The 27,757-nt window shown below is 54.5% G+C and overlaps 1 protein-coding gene across 6 annotated transcripts in view; it reads left to right on the top strand.

Annotated features, from left to right (window-relative positions):
• The window catches only part of CRTAC1 (cartilage acidic protein 1), a 150,196-nt gene that overhangs the window by 91,659 nt on the left and 30,780 nt on the right, over positions 1-27,757 (top strand). For all 6 annotated transcript variants that reach the window (XM_059398294.1, XM_059398289.1, XM_059398290.1 and 3 more), the window contains exons 4-8: positions 5,732-5,868; positions 10,938-11,094; positions 20,103-20,237; positions 23,517-23,662; positions 26,485-26,621. In XM_059398294.1, coding sequence (XP_059254277.1) covers positions 5,732-5,868; positions 10,938-11,094; positions 20,103-20,237; positions 23,517-23,662; positions 26,485-26,621 — 712 coding nt within the window. The remainder of the gene's footprint in view (positions 1-5,731; positions 5,869-10,937; positions 11,095-20,102; positions 20,238-23,516; positions 23,663-26,484; positions 26,622-27,757) is intronic.

Raw genomic sequence — 27,757 nt, 5'->3', positions numbered from 1 at the left:
GGGGATGGTCATGATGGTGAGGACAGTGATGGTGGTCATGATGATGGGGATGGTCATGATGGAGATGGTGAGGATGGTCATGATGATGGTAATGGTGGTGATGGGGATGGTGAGATTGGTCATGATGATGTGATGGTGATGAGGATGGTGAAGGTGGTCATGATGATATGATGGTGGTGGTGGTGATGATGAGGAGGGTATTGTTTTTAATATTTGTTGAACTTATCTTATGCCAGATACTGTTCTAAGTACTTCACATACATTATAGAATTTAATTCTCAAAACAGCCTGATGAATAGGTACCCATTCTCCTGGTCCCATTTCACAAATAAGAAAAGGACAAATCTGTGGCTTACCCAAGGTCAGCCTAGGCCAGGGGATGTTGCTGGCTCCCTCCTGACCCCTGCTGTTTGGCAGTAGTCTCTTTGCCTTATGAAGGAGTTTGGGGGCAGAGCCCTCTTCCCTGCCACACTTACTTGCTCACTCTTCTCTTTTTCACCTGTACCAGACCATAAGTCTAGTCATCTCCCCAAGATGGTGGCAACCCATGGGGAAAGAGGCACTAGAACCAATGATTCTCAGGAAGAGCCCTCTATGACCCCAGCTCACCCTTCCAGCAGTTACCCCTTGGAGGCAGAGCTTGGTGTGGAAGGGATGACAGGATAGTGAATTGAGGGCCATTTGCTTGATGGACACTCCTGCCCTTGGTGCAGAACCTTCCCCATTTGTCTGATGATTCTTCCATATCTGTCCCTTCTTTTCTTATGCCTGACTGCAGCTGCTTCCCCTCCGCCCCTACCCCAGACTTGCTGCCCTGTAAGCTGCTATCCTTCATGGCCAATGACCTCTTGGATATGTCTTCTCAGCCACTTTGTGACCCTGACAAATGCAAATGGTGTGAAGCCAAGCTCCTGCTCTCATGCTGAGCTGGCCCAGTGCCCCTACTTCAGTCTCTGTCCCATTCAACCCACTCAACCCCACTCAACCACCACCTCCAGCCTTCCTGCACCTGCCTCCTGCAGCCCCTGCTTCCTCCCACTCCTATCATCACAGAATTGGCCACCTTTTCTCCCTTGCTAGCCCACGCCTCTCTCCATTGCCAGGTTCATCTTCTGGAGACACCGTCTTCCCCAGATCAGAAACCACCAAGGACCCCTTCTGCCCTCAGAATTAGTGGAGCAGAATTCTGCGTGGAATTAGTGGGTTTCTCCTGCCCTGCATGTTTTTCCCCCTCAACCTCCACAAATTCTCCTCTCTGGGCAAACTGTGTGGCCTCTGTCTCTCTGTCTATGCCAAGTTTTAATAGACTGATGTCCCTGAAAGTCGCCAAGCGAGGGGTGAAAGATGCACAGAGTACAGCTAGGATCCTGGGCAACTGACTAACCTCTCTGCCCCCTCAATTTCTCCATCTGGGAGAAAGGTGCTGTACCATCTCTCAAGGTGGGTTTAGGGCAGATGGTGTTTATGAAAGAGAAGCTTCATGCAAAGCCTGGCCATACTAAGTGCTCTATACACAGGAGTCTTTGTTACTCGGACCCTTTAAGTCCAGGCTCAGGTGCCTCTCCATCACAAAGCCCTCCCTCATCACCGTAGCCCCTTCCATCCCGACGTCATGGCATCTCCAGGACGTATCATTCCATCCTGCCCCTCCGAGCTCTGTTAGCTGTGGGGACTTAGGCAGGTCCCTTGTCTCTTGCACCTCGGGTTCTTCATCTGTAAATCAAGCAGGCAAATCATTCCCAGCTCGGGGTTGTGGTGAGGGTTAATGAATGGGTGTGAAATGGCTGGCACATGCGGGAATATATGTGAAATGCTGCAGAAATGTTAAGTAGTATCAGTTTCACTGTGGTCCCACGGCATCTCCTCTACCTGTCCCTCCTGTTGTTGAATGAACTGTAAGCACCCAGAATCATCAGAGACTGAGACTCCTCTTTCCTGGTAGCCTCCTACCATACCTGGTACCCACAGGATGGCAGACTCCTGAGCCTCCCCTAGTGGGCCACCTGGTAGCAACTGGCAGTTCTACTGTCCTCTGAGACCTTCAAGTCTCCTTCAATACCCAGATGCCAAAGTCAGGATGGGAATGGAGTTCCCAGACATGCGTCTCAGAGGGGCTGTGACCCCTGGAGCACCCTGCCCTGCCCATAAACCTCCTTCTGTTTCTCCCAGGCCTCTGTCCTCTCAGAATCTGCCCCATAGGGCTCAGCAGAGCCCCTCTCTCCAGCAACTAACAGCCTCTCTTCTTCCTGGTCAGCTGCCCGCCGACTCAGTGTGGGACACCAGGGTGGAGGGCAGCTACAAGGAGCCAGAAGGCAGATTACACACCGACATGAGCCGGGTCCCAGTGCTGGGTGCTTACCGCTGGTGCCATCGACCCACACCGCCCGCTGTTTATCTGTCTTCCTGACACACCTAATTACCCAGGTTGCAGCTGCCAGAGCGTTTGCTCTTCCTAAATCACGGGCTCCCGTCTCCCCTCGCCCGGGCCTCCAGGCCTCTCTGCCTGCAGAGGGCCTGCCATTGATTTTGCCGTTCCCATTTATGATCTACAAGGCTCTGCATCACTGTTGCACATTTTACCTTAATTAGTTTATTCTTCTGGGCGTCCCTAGTCAGCTCAGAAGCCAGGAGGTGGAACAGGGGAAGAGGCTAACAACGCGGGACGCCCTGACCCCGCCGGCCACAAAGCCCAGGGCCTGGCCCAACAGCAGCACCCTACCACAGCAGCTGGCTAAGACCAGGGCTCGTTCCGCAGGGTGCTAATAGGTGAGCTGCACAAAGGGGTTCCGTGGCCAGCTGTGCTCGGGACAGGCTGAATTAAATAAGATTCAGTAGATAATTTATTGCAGGGCTTGTCGAAGTTTTAATAGACTGATGTCCACTGAGATTCTCCAAGCAGGAGGATGGAAGTTGTGGTCGTTCCCAAACTCAGATGATCACAGAATCTTCCAGGCAGCTCACGAGACCAGGCTTCCATAAAGCAGGCTCTGGGAAATGTTTATCTTGGGGGAACAGGAGAAGTTGGAGGTGATGAGGCAAACAGAGGTAGACAGAGGCACCCTGGGGCCATACGCTCCTCTGGTCTCACTGAGGCAGGACATCCGCAGCATGAGGAATTGCTCCCACTGAACGTGGAGGTGTGTGTCATGCTCCGCAGAGCCCCAGCTGCTGGCAGCTGCTTTCTCACACTGGCCCACACGGGGCTAGAAGTTAACCCCAGTATTGCAGGGGAGACTAGCCTAGCTGGAGGGACCATCTAAAGGGGCCCTGGTCTGACAGAGGAGGGCAAGGGTTGCTTGCTGTTGGTGGAGGCTAGAGACCCAGAAGCCTGCAGAGCCATCATCAGAGGTCCCCCAAGCATTAGGATGTGATGACAAGGTTGCCACTGCCTCAGGAACAGCCTCGAGCATGGCAGTCCAGGCCCACAGCCCCTTCTCTGCAGCCCTCAAATCCAAAACACTCTGAAAGCCTCAAGTGCTTTTTTTTTTTTTTTAAGTTTGTGGGAAAATGAATTGCTGGCAAAACCTGTCCTGAGCTGACGTGAGCTATTTATAGGCTTTATTTATCCCACTTAGTGTGAATATTCATCTATTTTACTGCAGAAATATTAATGTGTTTAATTACAAGGTGCTGCCCCATCCCTCCCAGGGGTGTTATGTAATAAACGGTGTGTGCACTGTGTTACCTTTCTAAAATGTGAAAGAACAAAATCTAAATTTCTAAGTACGTCTGGCCCCCCGAGATGGCGCTGCAGTCCTCAGACTGGGGTGGCATGGGCCGACCTGGGCAGCTCCGACCCGGGGCTGGGGGCTGTTGTGCATTTTATCCTGTAATTCTCACAGCCTCCTCTGAGGGAGGAGGCTCGGATGGTACCCCGAGGCCCAGATGAGGAAACCGAGGCTGGAGAGGGTAAAGGGCCAGCAAGGCCCCAAGCTAAGGGGAGTCGGCACCTGTGCTTCTGTCCAGATCCAGTTCCTCGGTTGCCCCAGTGGGCTTCCCTCACCAGCCACAGCAGTTCTGTGCCCACCCCAGCTGCACTCCCCAGCCCAAGCCTCCACACACAAATACCAGTAGGCCTCCCGGATTGGCTTCCAACTCTGCTCACAAAAGGCCTTCCCTCCCCCCGGACGGGCCTCTGCACCTCTGGGAGGGTCAGAGGGCTCTCTGCTCCAGGGCCAGCTTCCTAGGGTCTGGGGAGCATCTCAGAAGCCACCGCCAGACCCCACGGACCACACAGCAAACACGCTGGTCCCTGTGGTCTTAGGAGGTTTCCACAGGAGGCCACTTAGAGAGCAAAGCCTTTTGTCTTCTCCTGGGCAGAACTCCCTGAGGGATCCTTCATAAGTGCCCTCTCCTAACATGGTCCCACTCCCTCAGTCCTACTCAGCCACTCATTTCGCACACAGACTCTCACCAGGCAGTGTGGAGCCGAGGTCCCAAAGGATCTTGGAGAGGACCCCATCTGTAACCTGGGAATGACCACTTCCGGCTAATACCCCCCACACACACCTCGAGGGGGCGCTGTGTTCTCCTTCTGTGTATATCAACTCGGGTATTCTTCACAGCAAACTGGTTGTAGCTATGACTCTTATCCCATCTGCAAATGGGAAAACTGAAGCTCAGAGATGCTAAGCAACTTGCCCAAAGTCAACAACTAGCCCCGAGAATAGTGGAATCTGGGTAGAACAGAGACCAGGATGGGGGCTTGTTTACTCTAAACCCCAAGGTCTTAACCACTGTGCCATACAGCTCCCTTCAGCCTAAGCCATGGCCTCCACCCTGGGCCAGCCAGAGAGTCAAGTGCAGGGGTCTGTCCCCAGGGCCACTCGTCCCCCAGCTCACATTCCTGGCTTCCTACAGCTGCCCCTTTGCTGTCCCTCCTGTGTTTCCTATGCCAGCCCTTGAGTGTGGAACATGACCCCTCCCAAAATACGAACGCTCTGGGGCTCACATGAGCAAGAAGCCAACTAGGGGTCATGGCAGAGTGGAGCTCTCTAAGTGGCCTTACAAGGGATTGAGCCTCTGGCCACCAGGAGTTCTTTGCTCTTCCCCAAAATAAACTGTGCGGTGCCATGCGTGCGACTCCCTAAGCTGGCGGTCCTCGGCCTCCATCCAGCTCTGAAAGGGGTGGAGACCCCGGCCCCCGAGGGCCTCCCAGGGCTGCTCACCCCTTTCACCCCACCTGGGCACTGACACTGACCCTACTGCCATCAGGTTCCCCTGGGGGTGGGCGACAAGTCTGTCAGAGCTCCACCTCCAGCCCCTTTCTGGATCTGGGCTTAGAGCCCCAGCTACCAAACAGCACTGTTTCTTCTCAGACCCAAATGAGGTCCTGTGATCCAGCAGAGAATGCAGGAAAAGGTCCCGGAGAAAGAGACATCCTGGGTAGGATTTGGGTGCTGGAATATCAGCAAGCTCAGATCTCTCGTACGGTCGGCGCAGGCATAAGGGGCCAGGTGTAAACCCCGCTGTTGAGGGTCATCTCAGACCCACGGTAGATCTGTGGCTACTGAGGCCTGGGTTGGCCATTTTCATAAACCAGTCTCTTCTCTCAACCGAAAACACCCCAGCGCCCCCCAGACAGAGAGAGCCTCACCCACCTGCTGTGGGGAGCGCTCACCTTGCCTCGATCACCTGTCTACCTGTGGCCCCAACCACCTGTGGCAGGTGTCCCGAAACCTACCTGCACACTGGGCCACCATCCACCAGCCTCCCTTCCTCTTCTCTCCAGGGGTGGCCACGTACACGGACAAGTTGTTCAAGTTCCGCAACAACCGCTGGGAAGACATCCTCAGCGACGAGGTCAACGTGGCCCGCGGTGTGGCCAGCCTCTTTGCCGGGCGCTCCGTGGCCTGCGTGGACAGGACGGTGAGCTTAGGGGTGCATGGGGGCCTGGGGAGAAGAGGGGGCCACACAGCAACGTGAGAGCTCACAGGGGACATGGAAGGAAGCCCACAGGCAGACATGGCCCAACAGAGCAGGGCTGTCCAGGGCAGAGCCCAAAGATGCATCCCCCACAGTGCCTTGCATGTAGCAGGTGCTAAATACTGACAAGATTTGCAGGGTGAGTTACTATCTGCTTTCACATCCTTTCTCCCTTGAGGCTCTCCCAGCAACCAGCAAGGAACCTGGTCAGGGGCTGTCCTCACCGTGTCCATTGGGCAGAGGAGGGCACTAAGGCCCAGCTTAGGCACTAATTGGCCTGAGGCCCCCAACGAGATTGGCAGTGTGACTAGGACATGAATCAGACTCTTCTAGCTCTAAACCTTGTGATCATTCAGTCATTCAGCCAATATTTATTAAGCCTTTACTATGTGCCAGGCATTGAGCCATACGGCTCTTGCTGAAAATATTTGTGGAACGACGAAGGAATGACAAAAAGATTGGTTAGTGGGTGAAGGAGGGTGGCCTGAATGTCCCAGTCCTCTGGTTAATCAGTAGCTCGGTCACTGCTTTCGTGCCTGCTCGTTCCCCCCATAGCAGGTGCCAAGCCAAAGCAGGTAGGGAGGAAAGGCGGAAAGGGAGGGGCAGGAGCAGACAGCCACCTGCCCCAGCGGGTGGCTCCGGCCCAGGCTTGCGTCCCCGCAGCCCCAGCCAGAGCCTGAGCTTGGTGGTGGAGGCCATTTATTCCTCCGGTCACCTGCTCCCCTGCTGCCCCCTCCTTGGCTTCAGAGACAGGCGTCAGTAAATCAGGGGCCCAGCTGCTGTCTAGCTTCCATTCCGGGGGCAGGGGCAAGGGGCCAGGGGCCTGGCTAGTTTCAGGATGGAGATGGCACCGAGGGGATTGGGGATTCAGCGTGAATCTTCACAGCAGGGGCCTCCAGGCCTTGGGAGAAGGCAGGTGCCAGGTATAAATATTTATTTCTTAACAAGCTGGTGCTGGGAAAAGAAGCCAAGCTGGGCTGTGAAGCCACATTTAGCCCTGACCTGAATCTTTGCCACCTGGACTCCTGCCTGGTGGGAGGGGGGGAGGAGGCCGTGGCTCTATGAGCCGCCTCAAAAGAGTGAGAAGGGTCTGGAGGGTGCCAGGCCTGGCCGCTGCCGGGAGCCTCTTGCCAGCCTCCTGCTTCCTGCCTCGCTCCGGTGGAACCAAGGCTTCCCACACTTGGCCAAGGTGAGAATCATCTCCGAGCTGGGGACAGGGCCTGAAGGTTAATCACAAAGAGATGCACTCTTTGTCCTAACAAGGTCATCTGCACGCCCACTCTTTTAACCACAGGACAAAGGTACCATGTGAAATACAAAAAAAAAAAAAGAAAGAAAGAAAGAAAAGAAACAACAACAAAAAGCTTTGGCACGCCAGCACTCGGAGAACTAGGAAAAAACCCTACAGGGTCTGCCACCAGGAGAAGGGCTCCTTTCTGGGTCCAGCCACCACTGCCACCCTGGCAATCCCTGGGTCCTGAGAACTGGAGGGGGGGGGCGGGGAATAGAGCCAGGTCATGGCCACTCTGGGATGCTGCGCAGTAGGAAACACAGAAACAATCTTAACAATAATGACCGCTAACCATAATGAGAGAGCAGCCCACCAAGCCCTGAGCTCGGGGCTTTATTCACGCTGTTTACTGATTCTTCACAATAGGCTTACGAGGTACCTATCATTATCCCCATTTTACAGATCTGGAAACTAAGGCTTCCAGCAATTAAGAAACTTGACCTTGGTCAACGTAGTTAAATGGCAGGCAAAGCCAGAAATTGAGAATGAATCAGACGCCTTTCTGTCCCACGGAGACCTTGCCCCTGGGTGAACCAGTGTCAGTCACCAATTTCTAACCACAGGTGCTGTTACAGTGTTCACCTACCCCTTCCTCGGCCCCACAGCACCCCCACCCCCCAGCACCGATGCCTTTTAGTTGACCTGTTCCCAGAGTGTGGTCTCCGGACCAGCAGCACCAGCAACATTGTCGGAAATGCAGATTCTCCAGACCGGACCCAAACTCCCTCCTCCAGACCTACTGCGTCTGAATCCACGGGGCGGGGGAGGGGGGCAGAAGTCTGGGTTTGAGTGAGCCCTGCAGGTGACTCTGGCGCAGGCCATAGTGGGACAGCTGTCCCTCAGGTAAAGGTCTCAACCCTACCACATGCCCTTCCTGTCCTGTCTCCAGCGCCCCCGTCCCCTCTAGGCCCCAAACCTGACACCCTCGCCTGCCCTTTGTCTGCAGCCGCCTCATCACTCACCCACCTTTCTGGATCCAGCTCAAAGCTGATCTCTTACAAGAAGCGTTCCCCGATCGATAATGATTATGCCTCATGTTTATATAGCATTTTTATCTCTTGGAGACCTTTCACATGTGTTGTCTCATTTCATCTTCTCAACAACCCTGCCAGGAAGCAGGGGGAGTATGAATCCCCTTTAACACACGAGGAGACGCAGCCAAAGTGGGTGAGGAAACTGTCCAAGGACAAAGCCACAGAGGGGCAGAGCCTGGACCGGGACCAGGCTAATATCCCTAGACCATGGCTCTCCAGGTGTGGTTCCTGACTCAACAGCATCGGCTTCACCTGGGAACTTGTTCAAGATGCAAACTCTCGGGCCCCACCCTAGAGCTCCCAAATCAGAAACTTGGGGGATGAGACCCAGCATCTATGGTTGAACAAGAGCTCCATGTGATTCTGATGTAGACTGAAGGCGGACCCCACTGCCCTGGGGAGCCTCTCCCCGGGCTCATCTCTGCAGCCCCCTCACTGTCCCAAGGTGACTGTAGTCAAGGCCACAACGGCAAATTTCTGCAGTCCCCTGCCATCGTAACGCACCTATGTTTGTCAACTTTTATAATTCCCATAGAGTGAAGAAAGGAACTAGGTATAATAGAATTTTATAAACATCCTAATTTCCAGCCAAGTGCCTTTCAGTTCATTTGGGCTTAATTGCCCATTTGTGGCAGGGATTGCCAACAGCTGGTAGGGTCAGGCGTGGGCCCGGGGATGGCACACTTTCCCTTTCGGCCCCTTTCATTCAGTCTTCATCTGATCATTCCACGCACATACACCGAGCTCCTGCCACCGGCAGGTGCCTCTCAGCGTTCTCCCCTAGTCATGAAGCTGTGCCATGAAGCCCTGCATCTCGAACTTCGGTTTTGTGCAGGGATCCCATGGGGGTGGTGTGAAAACTCAGATACTGCTTCATCGGGCCTGACAAAGGGGACAGGCCACTGAGAGTCTGCAGTTCTGACCTGCTCCCCCAAGACAGCAGTGCTGCTGAGTGACAAGCCTGGGAACTCACAGTGTCCCAGCAGCAGGACGGAGCCTCAGATAACTGAAGCAGAGGGGGCATCGGCATCTTTAGGGAATATCTTTGCCTCCTCTTTCTCCAGCCCCCGAAACGCCCTTTCTTGCATTTTCTATTTTGGCAACACCGAACGAACCACTTGTGGTTTCCCTACATACATCATTCTCTAGAGTATCATTTCTGCCTGGAAGGTTCTTTCCTGCACACTTCACCTGGCTGAGACACCTCTTAGAAAACCTTTTCTGAACTCTGCTGATTCAGTGCTCCTTCCTCTGGGAGGCCCTCTTCTGTGCACGAGCAAAGGCTGTACATAGTCTCTCTCCCTCTCTTTAAAAAAAAAAAAAATTAATTCCAGTCTAGTTCACATTTTTTAAAAATTTTATTTCCGGGTTTGTTAACTTACATGTTCTCTGAATCCTATATGTTCTTGTATTACGGTTGCCATGTCCGCATCCCCTCAAGAGACCGTGAGCCCCTTTGTTGGCCTCAGCCACCCGTCAGTCAGACTCAAGTAGCTCTTCGTCAGCTCCCCCAAAGAAAACATTCCCACGGAAGGGATAAAGCCAGTGATCAGTTAGGTGGGATGGGGGTTCTGCTTACAAGAAGTTCGGTTGGGAAAGAAATCAAAATCAGCCATGCGGGCCAAGGGCAGAGAAGAGAGTGGCCTGGAACTCAGCTGTTTCTCTCACGTTGTTTCGCGTTTCTAGCTTGTGTTTAAACAAGGTGACAAGCAACTGGAGAGCAAAGATGTTGTCTTGGGGACATTTAGAGCTGAATGCGCTGCAGGTAGTTGGAGCTCAAGAAATATCTGCTATCTGATGGGTTGGAGGAAAATGATGAGAAGGATGAGGGGAAAGCTGGAAAACTGTTCGGATGCAGAAAACAGGTGGCTCTCTGGGGAGAAAGGAGGCATCCATTGAAAAAATGACACGGTTCTAATAACAGGCAGACAAGAAGCGTTTGTCAGTGGGGTTTCAGACCAGAGCAGACAAGGATGGTAGCAAGGAGGAACTGGTGCCCAGGGCTTCTCCTGGATGCAAAGGCAAAAAATGTTTGAGACAGCATTACAAAGGCAGAAGCAATACACTATTTCTTTCTGGTAATGTGGGCAAACAGAGGAACTGGAAGGGGGGGGCCCTGCATATCCAAGCCTCTTAGGCCATCGAAATAGCAGAATGAAGGAATCCAGGGTGGGAGGTGGGGAGGGAGATGACTCTAGAATTTGCTTGTCATCTTGGCTGGGGTGAGCTTGAATGGGAGAGAGAGAGAGAGACTGAGAATAATGGGAATTGGTAGATCAATCAATCAGCAAATATTTATTGAGCAGCTACCCTGGCTGGCAGCTGGAGAGAGCTCAGCTGGAGAGAGGCACATTAGAAAATTGTCTATAAAAAGGTGGTTGTGGGGGAGAGGGAGGGATGTGTTCTTCTGGAACAGGATAGAAGGAGAAGCCGGGCTGCTTTGTTGTAGGAATCGGCAGAGCAGGGCGGGGGGGGGGGGGTGCAGTCTGCAGCCTCAGGGAAAAGTGATTCTGGAGTTGGGCCCCACATGGCCCGCAAGGCCCTTCACACCAGACCCCAGGGAGAGGAAGCTGAGCCAAAAAAGACCCATGGTCCTACACGAGGAGAGGGAGAGCCCCTTTCTTGGAAAGAGACCACGACGAGCCCAGATGGGCCTGCTCACCTACCGTCCTTCCCTTCTTCCCCAGGGCTCTGGACGCTACTCTATCTACATCGCCAATTATGCCTACGGTAACGTGGGCCCTGACGCCCTCATTGAAATGGACCCCGAGGCCAGTGACCTCTCCCAGGGCATTCTGGCGCTCAGAGATGTGGCTGCTGAGGCCGGGGTCAGCAAATACACAGGTAGGCAGAGTGACACCAGGTGGCGGGGTGGCAGGCCGGGGTGCTGTGAGTTGGAAGGGCGGGAGGCCTGGGGCTGGGGGCTGGGCCCGGCAAGGCTGAGTCTAGTTCATCAGCGACCATGGGAGAAGAGGGGTTTGTGTCCCTGGGAGGGGAGGATGAAGGCTTTTTTCCCAACCCACCCCCAACAGGCAGCTCCTCCAACACTGCCTCTCCAAGGGTTGGTGAGCTATCTGGCAGGTGTGGGCTTTGGGGGACCCCGTGGGGGCCGTGAGACATAGGATGAGAACACTGTAACATCCTATCCCCAGAACATTTTGCCCCATCCCCCGCTGAAACCCAAATGATGGGCGAACACGTTCTGGAGGAGAAAACTGACAAATCACAAAGGCCGAGGTTTAAAGCATTCTTTATTGCCAAACAGCAGATGAAATTATTTACTTATACATAAGCAGCCAGGAATTGAGTGCTAAATCCCTAAGCTTCAGCTGGGTCCCGTCTCGGATAACTGAGCTCAAAGAATTGTGTTCTTGTTCCAAAACCTCTCCGGCCCCTTTTCTTGAAGCCATGTCCCCCTCCCCACATACACACACCTCTCTGGATGGGGGACCTATTGTCAGAGTCTCTGACAGGGAGATCTTTCTAGGGAAGGCTGTTTTTCTAATTCGAGCACGGCTGCTGACTAAACTCTGATAAACTGCCAATAGACTGCTGATTGCAGAGCAATCCGGTTCCTGCTCTGGGTGCCAGAAACCAGGAAGCCAGAGCTGTGCACAGCCACGTCTCACGTGAACTTCGGCTTCCCTTGTCCTGGTCCTGTCATTTGGATGTAGAGATCCCCTTGCTGGTTGACCGTCCTGATCTCTCCATCCCAGCTTCCCCAACAGACTTCCAAAGGGCCAGCCCACCCCAATCCAAATCCTGGGCCCGGAAGGCTGCTTGGTTGGTGGGGGGTGGGGGGGGTCATTTGGGCCATCCCCCTGCCTCCATACACCTGGGTGGGTAGCCAACTCTCAAAGCCCTACCTAGAAAGGGTTGTCACAGCCTCTCCTGAGCTTATAATGCCTTTCTCTAGCCAACTTTCCACTTCGCTGAGACGGGGAGATTGATGTTGACCTGTCTGACGAAGTTTGTGGGAACAAACGGCTAGACAGTAAAATAGTTTGCACAGCTCCAGCCCCATGCCAGCACGCACAAGCTCCGCACGTGAACGTGCAGACTTCCTGGCTGAGTGTCAGTAATAAACCATGCTTTCCTGGGAAAAGGAATAAACATGCAGGAGCTTCAGCCTAGATTTGTACCGTCAATTTTTCTGAATAGTTCCCAGTTCTGTGCATTGGGCTGGCTTGGCAATTAAGTGCCTTGGTCTGCAGGAGAAGGAGAGTGGGCTGGGGAGATGAAGTACTTGAAAATGATGAGCTGGAGGGAGGCGAGGTTGGGGAGAGAGGCTTCTCCATGGAATAAAAGGATTCAGGAGGTTGCGGCTGGGGTGCAGCATGAAGGGGGCATTGTTCGTGCTGGCTGGATCGGCGGAGGGGCTGGCAGGAACCGAGGAGGGGGCAGGAGGCGACCAAGAGGAGACAGCTGAGGAGGACGGCTGGGGATGGGAGCAGCAGCCAGCTGAGCCAGGCTGTACTGAAAGGACCGGGCAGCTCAAGGAAGGGGCAGCAGTTTCTGTGGAACACACAGGCAGGCGGGGGCAGCTGGTGTGCCCAGAGGACACGTTAGAGCGGCTCTGCAGACTTCCAAAAGCCATTTGGCTGAGAAGAACCTATTTGGCCCACCAAGTTACTATTGTGTCTGCCCGCCTTCCCCAGCCCACCCTTTCCTTGCCCGCCAAGCCCCTCAACTCTACCCTGCAGACCCCGTTGTCACTTCGTTAATGACACATGGACATCTGGCTGCAAAACTAACCCAAAGCACCCCCCTGAGCCCCAGGGACGGACCCCAAATGTAAGGGCCGCCACTGGAGCCTGGCCTGATTGCTGAGTCTCTGGCACACGGCCAGTGCTCAGCTCCAGGCTCGGGCCCTGAGGCCTGGAGAAGGGGAGGGACACAGGCAGTGACGAGCAGACCCAGGAGGAAGCCAGCCATAGCCAGATGTGCAGTCCGGGAGCCACAGGTCCCCCAGAGCCCAGCCACACAACACCCAGCTGCTGGACAGACCTCAGAGAGTCTCTTGTTTTACAAAAGAGCCAACCGAGGTCCAGAGAGGAGAAGGGACTTGCCCAAGGTCACACAGAGGGTTTGCAGAGAAACTAGCGTCCTGAGCCCCAACCCCCAAAGCTTAACCAGCCACGATCCACTAACCTTTCTGGTGACCTCCAGCTGGAGCCTCCCAGCTCCAGCCCACAATACAGGAGGAGCTGTATCCCCGGGACACAGCCCCAGGGATTGGCACTCAAGGGCATGATTTTGACCCCCCAGTTTTTGTGGCTCGAGCAACTGCTTGGCCTAGACTGTGCCTGGCAGTAGGGGGAGGCCCGGACAAGCGGTGGGCAGGCTGGCCAGTGGTGCTGCCTGCCCTGTGCTGTCTGCTCTCCCGCGGGGGAAGGGAGGCCATCTCTCCAGACTGGAGCGAGTTGGCTGGCTGCTGCTGCTCTGCTAGGTCACAGTGCCATCTAGTGGCCAGTGTGCCAGCTCTCGGGGGACAGGAGGGCCACTGGCGGACCGAGGGTGCTGAGTTGAGCTGGTGCTGACTTGAGTGGAGGAAAGCCCACTCCCCCGTGGCTCCTAGTTCAAGGAGAATCCCAAGCCCCAACTTTCCCAGATGCCTGCAGCCCCTCAGAGCCTTAAGGGTACAAGGAATCCTGAGAATTAGTCGCCCATGTGGCAGAAGGCCCGGCATGGAACCCAAGTAGAGGGAAGGTAAGGACCAGGACTCTGCACTGGCCTCTGCAGCCCTGAGTGACCTTGGGCACCTCCCCCAGCCCCTTTAAGCACCTTGAACTCACTGTCTGAACTACCATCTCGCGGAGCTGCTGAGAGGACAGGACCTGGTGCCGCGGTCTGATGGCACAGGTGGCACCAGAATCTGGTGCCACAGGTCCTGCCTCAGCCTCCCGTCCTGTCCAGGCAGCGACGGGCCATTTATTAACCTCATGGGCCTCAGTTTTCTCACCTGCAGTGGGGGCACGAGAATGAAAGGAGGCATTGGACAGGCCTGGCTCAGGGGCGGGACCTTTGGAGTGCAGCAGACAGCAACCCCCTCCTCATCCAAGGTGCCCAGGAGGACAGCAGATGCAGAGAGCGTCATGCCAGACACAAGGTGCAGCCCAGAGCAAGCCCACCCACCGCTTCCCTGGAGGTGGCCTCCGTGAGGTCCCCTGTCCACCTTCCAGCCCTGGGTACAGTCACAGGGTTCTTCATGCCCCTCCACTGGAATCCGTTGGTCTCCATCTTCACCCTGCCTCCCCAGTGCCCCGGCCTCCACCCCTTCCCCAGGAGCTCTGCATTTTGGCCTCACCTCTTGAGGAAGCATCTGTCTGGGCTGCAAGGCGGCAGTTAAGGAATCCTTATAAGAAATTTGGAAAGAAAATGAAGGTGGCTTTAGGATATGGGGTGGGGATTTTTGCTGTTGGCTGGGAGCAGTGTAGAACAAAGCGGAGGGCAGATCTGATTTATAGGAAGTCATTACTGGAGGAGAAGGAGATGCCTAAAGCCCAGCTGAGGCCTCTGGCGGCTCCCCGTCAGCGGACTCCAGAGAGCTGACCACAGGCGACAGAGGGGGCCGCAGAGCCTCCCAGGCTGGCAGGCGGGAACTGCCTTGCAGTGGGATGTGACAGGCAGAACTGGAGGGACAGGCTCCTCGATGGGCTCCCTCGGGGACTGCAGCCCTGGGCCTGCCAGGGGAACCCAGTGCCCCAGGACATTGTGGTATCCATGCATTCGATGATTGACAAGAAGGGACATCACTTTTCTTTCAAAACAAACACAAATACTCTTATAATAGAAATGCGATCATGGTGCACTGTTTCTTCTGCTAACATAAGAGATTTTAAAGAAAGGTCAAGCCTGCGGCTGGTCACTCTGGGGCTTACCAGGAGTCCAGCTCCCTCTTCTGCCGGGAGGATGCTTGAGTAGAAAGGTTTGGGAGCGCCCTCTGGGGCCAGCCCAGGCTCTGGGGTCACTCAGATGTGCGTTTGGACTGCGATCAGCAGCCCGTTGGCTGCCCTCCTTGAGCCTTGGTTTCCTCGCCTGGAAAACGGGTCAGTGGGATAAGATGCGGATGGTGCCTAGGACAGGGGACTGGAGAACAGATGCCCATATGAGCTGGGCTTCTTCAGAGCCCTGCCCATTCTCCTGTCCACTGCCCCGGCGGCATCCTACAGGGAGGGGCTGCCAGGATTGAGGGAGGAGTGGAATGTCCGCATCTAATACCCTCCGCCCCGTGTACTCGGAACCCTACCAGGTCGTGGGACGGCTCACAGGGGGTCGTGGGTGGCAGCACCAGCACTGACACATATCATTCTACCTTTGAATGTTTGGGGGAATTTAGGATTAAAGACCCTGTTACCATCCTGCCCTGACCCTCACTCCCCCTTCTCCCACACACCCGTGCACACGAGCACACACACGCACACACACTGCCCATTCCTCCACCTCTGTGTTTTCCAGCATCTTTGCTACTCTTCTACAGATTCTTGGATGCTCTTGGCAGCCTGCAGGCCTTGGCATCCACAAGAATCGTATTTCTGTTGAGGTCTCAGTAGATTAATCCCATGGGGCCAGATTCTTGGGCCAACGAGCCTCACAAAGCCTCCCTCCACTGGCGTGGGCTCCAGCCACGCAGGCCCCAAATTTCAGCCTGGAGAAGGCACTGAAGGAGTGGGAAGGAACTTGGAGCTCTCAGTCCCTTCCCCAGTTCATGGGGAGGGATCCCAGGGCCTGGAGAGCACACAGCTCAAGTTGCTTTAGCCAGAGCAGGTGCAGAGGCCAAGTAAGGATCTAGAGGCTCTTCCTTAGCATGGCAAATACTCCTGCCTCCTCGTGCCTGGGTCCTCCAGCCCCCAGCAGGATGCCCCCCCACCCTTCTTTCTTTTTTTTTTTTAAAAGTTTTTTTTTATTTATTTGACAGAGATCACAGGTAGACAGAGAGGCAGGCAGAGAGAAAGGAGGAAGCAGGCTCCCTGCTGAGCAGAGAGCCTGATGTGGGACTTGATCCCAGGAGGTTTTAACCCACTGAGCCACCCAGGTGCCCCCCCCCCCACCCTTATTTCATGTGGCCTCGCTTTCCCATTCCACTCCAGCTCTCAGATACAATCCAACTTGGCGGCCGACCACCCCAGGGCTGCCTAGATGCCATCTGAGAAATGGATCACCTGTACCTAAATCGGACTTGGGTCCACCTCACCAGAGGGCTCGGGGTTTAGCGGTGCAGTTTTTAAGGGTTAATGAGGTTACCCCGTGGGACTCGGGATCACTGGGCGGATAATCAGAGGGGCTTCCAGAATGTGGCAGGGGAAGGCTTTTTCCCCAGTCACTCCACCTCTCCCAACCAGCTTCAGGGGCAGAGTGAGAAGCCTTCAGGCGGGGCTGGGCAGGAGGCTGCGTTTGCACCCAATAGCAGAAAAAGGAGGCCTTAGAAGTCTGCAAGTGCTGGGGAAATAAGATTTTATTCCCCTAGCAGGTGGGAAATCGTCCCAACTAATGACTATGTGGCACCTGACATTTTCCAAAGTGCCTTCCGAAAACCAGCTCACTTAATATTTATGACAGTTTATGAGAAGAAGCTGTTGTTACAATCAGCCTCCCATTAGCACTGAGAAAACAGAGGCCCAGAAAGGTCCGCTGATGTGCCCAAGGTCACATGCACACTTTCTGATCCGGTCTTCTTTCCCATCACCGGGGCTGCCCCTCCAGCCCTAGCTGGGGAGCTGCTTGTCCCCAAGAACATGGGCCACCGCAGATACAGAAGAACGAATTGATGTAAAGTAGAATCTCACTCCCTACTGGGACATCATCCTCTGAGGCAGTTCCTCACTGCCCCTTGGGTGACCCCAGAAGGCGTGGGCTCAACTTCGGGAGAGAGAGAGAGTTGGGGGAGGGGAGAACGTCAGGGAGAAGAGACGGAATCGGGAACCTCTGTCATGGACGCTGCAGGGTGGATGGATGTTACTGGTTTGGAGAAGATTTACATGCTCCACCTGGGAACGCACCTCTGCAGCGCAGCAAGGGGCACAGACGCCCGGCAGCCCCTGCCTCAGCCCCGAACTGGGCTCTCCATCCTGAGGCTGCTGGGGCCGCTGCCCAAGGGGCTGGCTCCCTGACTGTCGATCACCTGCTCCCCAACTGGGCGGCGAACTTGCCAAGAGGGAGTCGTGGGTAACGTCTCTGTTATGGTCCGGTTGCCATGGCAATAAATTGTCACTAATTAGTAGTGTGGTTACCATGGCAATTTTCTAATAATTACAGGTTACAAATGGTACAAGGCTCCAACCCAACCCAATTAGTTAATTAGAAAGATTTAGAAATTTGTCCAAGAGGGAAATAACCTGCTTTGTAGAAAATGAAGAGAATGTGTCACAGCTTGAGAGCCAGAAGCAGAGAGGAAATTGGAGAACACCAGAGTGGGGAGGAAGGATGGAGTTGCATGGTGGCAAGTCCCACAGCCCCACCTGGAATTTCCGGGGGCCCAGGCAAGGCCCGGGGTTCCTCACCAAAGCCCGAAGCCTGTCCCTGGTTTGGAATCTGGCAGGATGGAGGCAGGGAACAGCTGTCAGCAGCCACTCCAGGGCTCCTCTCTGAATGGGCCTACGTGGCGCCCAGGTTACAGCCCAGCAGCCCTCCCTGCTGGCCTTAGGAAAGGCATCCAGAAGCCTCCCCGCCCCACACTGTGGCTCTCCAAATGAAAACTGCACGCCCCGTCTTAGGTGATGCTACCCAGGATTACTGTGGATTGAGTGACTCCATTTTCAGGAGGCTTGGGCTCTCCTGGAGAGCTAAGTAGATTACCTGTGTTTCTCTGGAGCTCAACCACGAGAGCAAGGGGAATGGCATTGACGTTGGACCCATCCCCTCCTCCTGGCCCCTTACGCCCGACCTGGGGGGCAGGCTGCATTGCACAGGTGAGAAAAGCCCCCCGATTTCCTCCAGGGACCTTTCCCAGAAGGCAGGAGGAGTCTGGGAACCAAGTGAACCTCCATCCCACTTTAGCACACTTTATGGAAACCTCTTCCCCAGCCAGAGCCAGGCAGGCAGTTGGTGGGGGGGTGGGGCGCCCAACATCACTCAAGTCTGCCTGAGCTCCCGCTTATTTAACAAATAACAACAGTTCTTCTGAGTTTTCTGGTAACTATTCTTATTGTACTGAACAGCCTGTTAGAGCCACACCTTTCAAACTTTACTGGGCACATAGCCACCCAAGGGTCCTGCTAGAAGAGAGGTACTGACTGGCAGGGGGGTAGGGAGGGACTGGGATTCTGCCTAACAAGCTTGCCCCCCCCCCCATGGTGGGCCCAAGGACCTCACTCTGAGTAACAGGATGGTAGGGTTCACAAACCCCTTTCATGTGTCTCACCTCACGTGATCCTCGTAAAGATCCTAAAATAGAAAAAGCAGGTCATGCTACTCCTGTTTTACAGTTGAGGAAACTGAGGCTCAAAGGATACCATAAATTGCCCAAGGTCACACAGCTTATAAACAGCCGTGCTGGGACTGGAATCCATGTCCTGTCCTGGTCAGACTGTCTTCTGCCCAGTATTCCCAGGGACCGGGGCTGTGGCTTCCGGGGCTTGATTCAAAACCCAGACGTCTTCATATTGAACTTGTTGACACAGGTAGCTCAAATTTGATCTTGGAGACATTAAACCCTAATGTAGAGCTGGATTGACTTCTTCCTTTTTTAAAAAGTATGCAATTATTGGATTTTTCCCTTTCCAACTGCAGAAGCGATTTTGTTACAACAAGCCAAACAACACAAAGACATTCCCAAAAAAGGCGAACTCCTGTCTCTCCTTCCCTCCCTGACTCCCACCCCATCTGGCAGCCTGGGGTTAACAACGCAAGGCGTGGCCTTTCCCACTTCCCCCAAGCTCAAGGACAAGCTTGCATGAACACATCCAGAAATATCATGTGTTTTCTTTTTCTTTTTCTTTTTAATAAAACTAAGATGACACAATACCATTACTTGGTGAATTGCTTTTTCACTGAACAGTATGTCATGGGCCCTCCTCCAAGCCAACACATATGGATCTGCACAGTCTTTTCAGCGGCGGCAGAACAGTCCATCCTATGGATGCAGCCCAGTCTATTCAGCCCATCGTTGTTGGTGGACTTACTGGTTGTTCCCAGTTGCTTACTATACCAAGCAAAGTCAAGAAAATGTCCTGCAGCCTTAGCCAGAACCTAGTCCCCTGTGTTCTTGGGCCAGGAGCACACCTGGTGTCTTGACTGGCATACAGATGACTCGAGGTGGGGGTGGGGGTTGTCAGGAAAATCTGTGACTTGATCAAAATGTGGTGTGTAGGGGCACCTGGGTGGCTCAGTGGGTTGAGCCGCTGCCTTCGGCTCGGGTCATGATCCCGGGGTCCTGGGATGGAGCCCCGTGTGGGGCTCTCTGCTCAGGAGGGAGCCTGCTTCCCTTCCTCCCTCTCTCTGCCTGCCTCTCTGCCTACTTGTGATCTCTGTCTGTCAAATTAATAAATAAAATCTTTTTTTAAAAAATGTGGTGGATAGATCTGGCCTGGGGGATCGTTGTGAGTCAGCTTCCGAAGGGAAGGGAGGGATCTGTAGGATGGCCTCTGTGTTCCGTAGGCCATGGGGTCATGACTTGCGCACAAAGTGACACCGTCTTGCCCCTCGCTTGCCTTATCCTTCCTTGAGTCATCTTCTACACACGTTGACAGGACTGCGAGCCCAGATCTGGGCTCAGAGAAGCATTCCCCTGTCCTCAAAGCTCTTCAGAGGCCTCGCCACAGCGGCTTCTCAAAGGCCTCTGAGGCCCACCCGTCCTCCTCACAGGCCTGAGGCTCTGCTTCTGCCACTCACTGTGGGTTGCTGTCCTCTCTTAGGGGGCCGTGGTGTCAGCGTGGGTCCTATCCTCAGCAGCAGTGCCTCAGACATCTTCTGTGACAACGAGAATGGGCCCAACTTCCTCTTCCACAACCAGGGTGATGGCACCTTCGTGGATGCTGCTGCCAGTGCCGGTGAGTGTGGCCCCCGCGCTGGGTCCCTCACTGCCCCAGACCCTCGGACGCTGGCCTCAGGGAGACCAGAACCAGGAAGCATGCCCGCTGTGCACGGAAACATTGTTTGTCACCTTCCATTCTGTATCCCCCAAGGCTCCGGCCACAGGGGATGTGTGCTGCTGCTGGGGAGAGGGGGAGCCTGGAACTCCTGACCATTATCCATTTTCCAGCAACTAGTTTTAGCCCGTGTTCCTCTGAGTCCTGCTTGAGTCTTCAGCATTAATTTCCCCTCCAAGCCACCTCTTTCCAGTTCCCCTCCCCACATTCACCTTAATCACTAAATTCAATCCAATAACCATTTATGGAGCACCAGCTAAGTGCCAGGTGGTACTTAGAGCTGGGGATGCTGATCCCAGGAAGGTTATACCATCCTACCCTACCTGCCACACATAACGCACACAGGCACGGACGTTCTAGAGGGGAAACCAGATGAATAAACAAATAGCTAAGTAAGGGGACTAAAACCCACACAAAATAGTACTTTAGGCTCCCAGCTCTGCTCCCCTTCCTCCTTTTGTGTTCATCCCTCATCTGCCTCAGGACCTTTGCACCTGCCATTCTGTCTGCTAGAATGCGCCTTCTTCCTTTTCTCCTTCTGCAGAAATTCTGTTTATCATTCAGCACTCAGCTCTATGAAGCCCTTCCTGCCTCCCCCTGGGCCGCCTGGCAGAGATTCACACTTCCTCATCTGCATTCACACTGCCCTTCCACGCACATCTCGATCAGGCTTCTACGTCGCTAGAATAAACTAGGTCTACAAGGACGGGGCGCTGTACTGTTCACTCTTGACACACCACGGTCACCAAGTCAATCTTGCTGAATGGTGGAAGGGACCCTTAATGAAAGTTTGTGGGTGTTAATCAGCCTGCCCTTCGACCACTTCTCTCCACCCACTTCCTCCCCACCTTGCCCATGAAAGGGTTGATTTCCCCCCTCACAGGGCAGCACAGAGGCGAGCGCTACCCTCCAGAAGAAGAGGTGAGCGGGGATTAGACACATAGATCAAAGGTCCTACAAGCTCCAGCTAGAGCCGACAGCAAGCCTCAAATCCCTGAGCGTCTGCCAATCCATCCTCCCTGACTTACAAGATCGTAATCCCCCAGCTCTCGGCTTGGGAGTGCCCACTTCCAGCACCACCCCTCCGCTTGGAGCCTGTCCACTCGCCTCGTGCCTTTCCCTTTCCTCCTTCCTGGGCAGAGCTAGAGCTGGAGGCAGCTCCCCTGACCTGGCCTCCCACCTGGCTTGCACACTCACACACACACACACACACACACACACACACACACACTCTACAGGGCTATATACTCTGGCAGCAAATTTTCTCATTGCTGAAAAATCATAAAATGAAGGGGAGGTGGTGGTGGAGAAAACCTAGAGGGTTTGATAAGGTGTTAAAGAGATGGGAGCAGAGGTGAGCGAGCAAGTTGGAGTGGGAGAAGGTATCTGGCGGGAGGAGAGAGGAAAGGTGCTAGGCCCGTAATTGAAAGTCAGAATGATTGCAGGGGTTTAACAAGACATGTCAAGAGGGCATTCATCACCCAAACAGATGCTGCTGTGAAATGCGGCCTGGCACTGATTATTCCCGTGAAAGGGAACCAGCTCCTTGTCAAGGTGCCTCGTAGATAGGAGAGAAATGGGCCAACACAGAAGGCCACCGACATTTGGGCTGGGGAGTTTTGTAGAGAATTAATGGGGTGTTAATCCTAGGCATTAGAGGCTGCCCCCCTTCCTTGGAAAAGCCTCTTCCTCAAGCCTAGGGCACACTGCCTCTTCTCCCCACACCTCCCACTCATTGTCCAGAGCCTTCCCTCCCCCAAGAGGGTACTCAGCATCCAAAGTGCTCAGGGGGCCTCATTCGCACCTTCCGCTGGCTCCCATCCCCAGGAGTTCTGTGGCTGCCGCTGGCAAGAGCTCCCTGGACCCTGGATTCTGTGATTCTCCCCTCCATTATCTTGTCCTGTCGCCCGCCCCATCTCTGAGGGCCCGATGATGAATGGCAGTTTGTCCGCTGAGAGAGTCAGCCTGGGTATTGAGAACCAGCACCCAGCACCTCTCAGCTCCACGCTTGGCCTGACGGAACATATCTTCCTCGGGCAGCCGGGAGGTCAGACCTTCCCTCTGGGCAAAGCCAGCCCCTGTCCTCCCCCAGGGTCAGCTCAGTGGACACTGGCAGATGCAGGGACAGCAGAAGCCAGCGACATTGGACACACAGGCTTCTCTTCCCCGAGCTCCCAAGGCACGCTGTGGGTTTCTTTGTTATGATGTGGCATTTCCTCTGCTGTCAACAACATCCCCAGAAGCCTTCTGTCAAATTATTTATGTTTCTTTATTCATTCAGCAAGTATTTACTGAAAACTACTGGTCAGATGCTGCGTGAATACAGGTGAACAAGAAGACAGCCCCTGACCTCATGGAGTTTAAGGTCTCGTGGGGAAACTGGACACTAAGCAGATAAACCACAAAGGAACCCGATGGTCGATGTGATCAGCACAGTGGAGGGAAAGAAAGAGAGGTTGTCAGGACAAATACCAAAGTAGCTGGGAGGAGCTGTTTTCATGGGAGTGGTCAGGGAAGGCTTCCCTGAGGAGGTGACAAAGTAGCTGAGAACAGAAGAAAAACAAGAACCAGGTAACCAATAGCCAGGCAAAGAGCATTCCAGGAGCAGCAACGCACTTGAGCAAAGGCCCAGAAACCAGAAAGGGCAGGGCTCATTTAAGGAATGACAAAAGCACAGGTCGCCAGAGTTTATGAGTAAGGGGCGAGGGGAGGGGTACCAGATCAAGACCAGATGGGGTGGGTGGGGGCCTTGTGCTTCCCAGGCACTTGAACTTGACCCAACAAGACTGGGGAGCTACTGAGAGATTTAAACCAACAGGTGATGACCAACTTACTATACCCCAGTGGCAGCGTTGGAGTGGCTGGAGGGGACTTTGGTCCTCCAGACTTTGCATGTCCCCTTCTCCCACCCATGCTACCCCAAAACTGAGTGAAAATTGTGTGCTCGCTGGGCAGATGCCGCTGAAGGCAAGTCTGGTTCCCTTTGCAACCACACGGCTGTCCCACCTCCTGCCCCCAGGGAGAAATTCTGAGCTGGCGCTGGGGCTCCCCATCTGCGCCCTGGGCAGGGTCGGTGCAAGGGTCACCCTCCCTGTGCCTCTCCAAGGAGCTCAAGCAAGGCAAGCGTTTTTAGGGCCTGCAGGGGGTGCAGCCTTGAGGGTCCCTGTCGTTCCTCCCCAGGTGTGGACGACCCCCACCAGCACGGGCGAGGTGTCGCCCTGGCCGACTTCAACGGCGATGGCAAAGTGGATATCGTCTACGGCAACTGGAATGGCCCCCACCGGCTCTACCTGCAGATGAGTGCCCATGGGAAGGTCCGCTTTCGGGTAAGAAGGGACCTCGCTGTCCCTCCCCGGCCCCCTCCCGCCCATCCCCACAGCACTGCGTGCGGCTCTGGATGTCCTAGGGCTGCCACCTTGCCTGTGCCTCCCACCAGGCTGAGAAGGGGCCTGTGGCTCTGCAGGGCCTGGAGGCAGGACAGCCACAGTGAAGGCAACATCTAGGGGAAGACGATGGAGTCCAGCCTGGGCTTCAGTACCATCTCTAGTGCCCGGGGCAGGGAGAGCCACTCGCAGAGGAGGGAGAGCAACATCCCGCAGTGGGCAGGAACAGGGCAATGCAGGCTCTCGGCTTCGTTCCTGGATTGGCAGTAGTTTTCCAGGTGGCTCCTGGAAAACCTGATTTTTTCAAGTTTAAGTTCTGGCTAAGGGTGCAGTGGGCAAGAGAGGGACAGACGGAAAGCTGAGACTCCGGAGCTCCCATGGCCCCTAAGGACAAATGGCAGGTGGTGGGCCCCTCCAGTCCCTCTCTGTGTCCCCTCCCTGAGCTGTCAATAGACTGCGATGCCAAGAATTCTTCAAAGGGACTGTTGGGTGCCACCGCCTGGTGCGCTGGAGTTTGGAGCTTTCTCCTGGAGCTCTCATAGGATGGTTGAAACTGATCTCAGTGAGTCTGGATGGTTCTGGAGGTACCTAGGTCTTGCCAAAGTCCCCTGGGGAATGAGAATTTTCTGGATGCTTCATGGTCCCAGGGGAGTCTCTGGGACCCTTCTGTCTGGGTCACCGCCGCAAGCTTCCTCCCTTGTAGCAGCCACCTGAGGACGCTCGGGCCCAGCGGCTCACTCCCTTGAGACCCGGGCTCTCTGGGTGAGAAGGAGGCCTGCCCTGAACTCAAGCAGTTGATCCCGGGATCCAGGATGATTTTCATCCTTATTTAGCTTTTTGTTATTTTTTAAGATTTATTTATTTTAGAGACAGAGAGAGAGGGCATACACACGCCCAAGCCGGGGGAAGGCAGAGGGACAGAATCCTCAAGCAGACTCCCCACTGAGCGCAGAACCAGATGCAGAGCTCCATGTGGGGCTCAATCCTATGATCCGCGAGATCATGACCTGAGCGAAAACCAAGAGTCAGACGCTCAACTGACTGAGCCACCCAGGCGCACCCCTACCCCCAGCTTTTTGTCTTAACTCAGGTTCTCCACCAGGGGTCATTTTCTCCCCTGGACATTTGACATGTCTGGGGACAGTGTCTGTGACACTTTATGGTTGTCACAAATGGGAGAGGGGTGTGACTGGCATCCCCTGGGTGGAGGCCAGGGGTACTGCCAAATGTTCTGTAACGCACAGGACAGCCCCCCAGTCAGGAAATGATGCAGGCCCAAACATCAGTGTGCTGTGGTTGAGGAACACGGCCCGGCCTCCTGGTGGCCCCTCCCCAGAGCTCACAGGAGCAATAACAATGATAATCGACGCCCCATGTATCCGGTGTCTTCCATGTGCCAGGAACTGTGCTAAGCGCTTTACATACGTTATCTCAGAAGCCCGGGCGTCCAGGGGGAACCCCAAGGGAGCTATGTAGGTTTCCATTTTTATAGGATCAATAGAATAATAATGACTTAGAGATCCTGAGGTCCCTTTCTCTCCAGCTCTTAAGGCCCTGCTCAGCCCACCCTGGCCAAGTGGCCAGGCTCTTAATCAGCCTCATTACCATGCTGATGGGGACAACCTCCCTCCTGGGCTCCCCAGAACAGGCAGATCACCAGCTGTCCCAGGCTGGCTCCTTCCTGCATTGGTTGGAGGGGGGACCTGCCGTGAGAGGCCAAGGAGCAGGGCCAGGCCAGGGGGCATGAGGGGCACTCCCGGAAACATGAACTGTCCCTTCCCAACCCTTTCCAGGTGGGCCCTGAGAGCCGGACAGGCTGCTAGAATCTTTAAGATTCTGTGATGAATATTCTTATAATCAGAAGGTTGCTCTCTATGCCTCTTCTTCTTTTTCAAAAGAAAGTCCCACCCCTGGGACCCTTTGCCGGGTCCTCCAAGGCTGTGTCAGCACTTCGAGGTCCAAGCTGGGCTCTCCTGGGCCTGGGGTCTCCCCATGAACCCCAGGCAAGTGTATCTAATACTACAAACCCCCAGAGCAAGGGTCTCAAAAATATCAAAAGACTTCCAGGAAAAAAAACTTAAGATAACAGCAAAAACACAGCTAGAAGCCCCCTCTCCTGCCTTCCATGGGACTGATGGCACGAGCAAGGCCAGGACCGGTGCCAAGGATCTGGTTCATGCCCAGTGCTTCCCAGGCATTTTACACGCAGTGCTCACGGCCTGAGCCACACTATTCCTAGCCCCATGTTACTGACAGAGAGAGTGAGACCTGAGAGGCTAATGACTTGCCTAAGGTCACATGGCCAGTCGGGAGAGAAGCCTGGGTTCAAGTGCAGAGCACTTTCCAGCATCACCCACCCCCCAACCCCCGCTTCTGACTCTCCTGCAGAGGAGGAAGGGACGTAGCATCTTGAGTCAGAAGCCCCGGCTACCGCCCCATCCTTAGCCATGACCATGGGTGATTCCCCTCCCTCCCCCAGGACACCCTCACCTTGCCTGTAAAATGGGAATGCTGATATCTGCCTCACCTCGATGGGAGGGCTGCGTGTGACCCTGACCAGGGAACAGCCAGGTGCTCTGCTGGTGGGAACTGGGACTGTTCCTCTCACCTCCTTGTCCTATAAGCAGCCCAGGGTCTTTGTGGTCCTGGGTGCTGCCACCACAGGTCCCTTCCAGGGGAGGTGAGGTGTTAGGTGGGCTGTCTCTTCTCTTGGATTGCACGCACACACACCTCTGTCTGCTGACCTGCACCCTCTCCCCCGTCAGGACATCGCCTCGCCCAAATTTTCCATGCCATCCCCGGTCCGTACCGTCATCGCCGCTGACTTTGACAATGATCAGGAACTGGAGATCTTCTTCAACAACTTCGCCCACCGCAGCTCCTCAGCCAACCGTCTCTTCCGGTAGGCACTGCAGCCTGGCAGTGACTTCTCGCTCTTGCGGGCTGGGAGTCAGGAGCAAGGTGTAGGACTCAGAGGGGAGTTCCCAGGGCTGTTCCCGATGGTCCCTGATGAAGGAACAGAGAGGAGGGAAGGAGGGACTGAGCAAGAGGCTGTGGAATGAAGGGCAGAACTGGGGCAGGAAACTGGCCTCCTGCTGTTGTGGGGGAAACAGGCAGAGGGACATGGCCCAATGTGTGCCCAGAACCCAACCTCTATGGGAGAGAAATCCACATCACCACAAAAAGGAGTTACAGAGTCAAGTTTGTTTGGGTGTGCCTGGGGTTAGCAAAGACAGGCAGATTTACTGGCTGCGGGACTTCTCAGAGCCTTTAACACAAGCATGAGTGTTTTTAATTTCTGAAAGGGAGATGGAATATTCCAAACATATTTGACCACAGGACACCTCTTTCAAAGATTTTATTCTTGGGACTGGTACTCCGCAAAAATCTCTTGGGAAATGCTGGATGAGACGATCAATGGTAGACCAGGAAGAGGGACTGACAGATGGAAGGAATCTGCAAGCACCTGCATCTGGGGAAAAAAGGTTGGAAGTTCGAAGGCAATACTTCTCTAAGAGGGGCCCAGAGACCATTGCATCAGAATCACCCAAAGTGCTTATTTAAAGTACATTCCGGGGTCCATCCAGATCTCCTGAATCAGAATCTTCAGGGTAAGGCCCAGAAACCTCTATTTTTAACAAGTGCACTGGGCATCAGGTGACTCTTAATGACACCAAAGCTTGAGAACTGCTGTTGGGGAACCTCAGGCCCCACGTGGTTGGAGACAACCCTGTTCCTGGCCTAAAACGTGCTACTGGGGCTCAGGAGCCTGTGGGGAGAGGAGGCAGGGAAGCAAGGGGCCTTGGATTCAGGAAATGGGCCCGGTCACCTGGCTCAGCTCCACGGGGCCCCCATCCTCTACCCCAGGAGGGGGCCCAACTATTAATAAAAGGCAAGAGCTGTGACTAAGCATGTTTTAAAATATGATAATTAACAAAGCATCAATCCTGACTGGAAGTAATCACCCCCCAAAGGCACCAGGTTTACTAATTAGGCGACTTGGAAAAAGCTTATTCACAACTTCCAGATTAATTGCGG

This window comes from Mustela nigripes, chromosome 4 (assembly GCF_022355385.1).
Source record: "Mustela nigripes isolate SB6536 chromosome 4, MUSNIG.SB6536, whole genome shotgun sequence".
Lineage (NCBI taxonomy): Eukaryota > Metazoa > Chordata > Mammalia > Carnivora > Mustelidae > Mustela > Mustela nigripes.
This window is presented reverse-complemented; position numbering and strand designations above follow the sequence as displayed.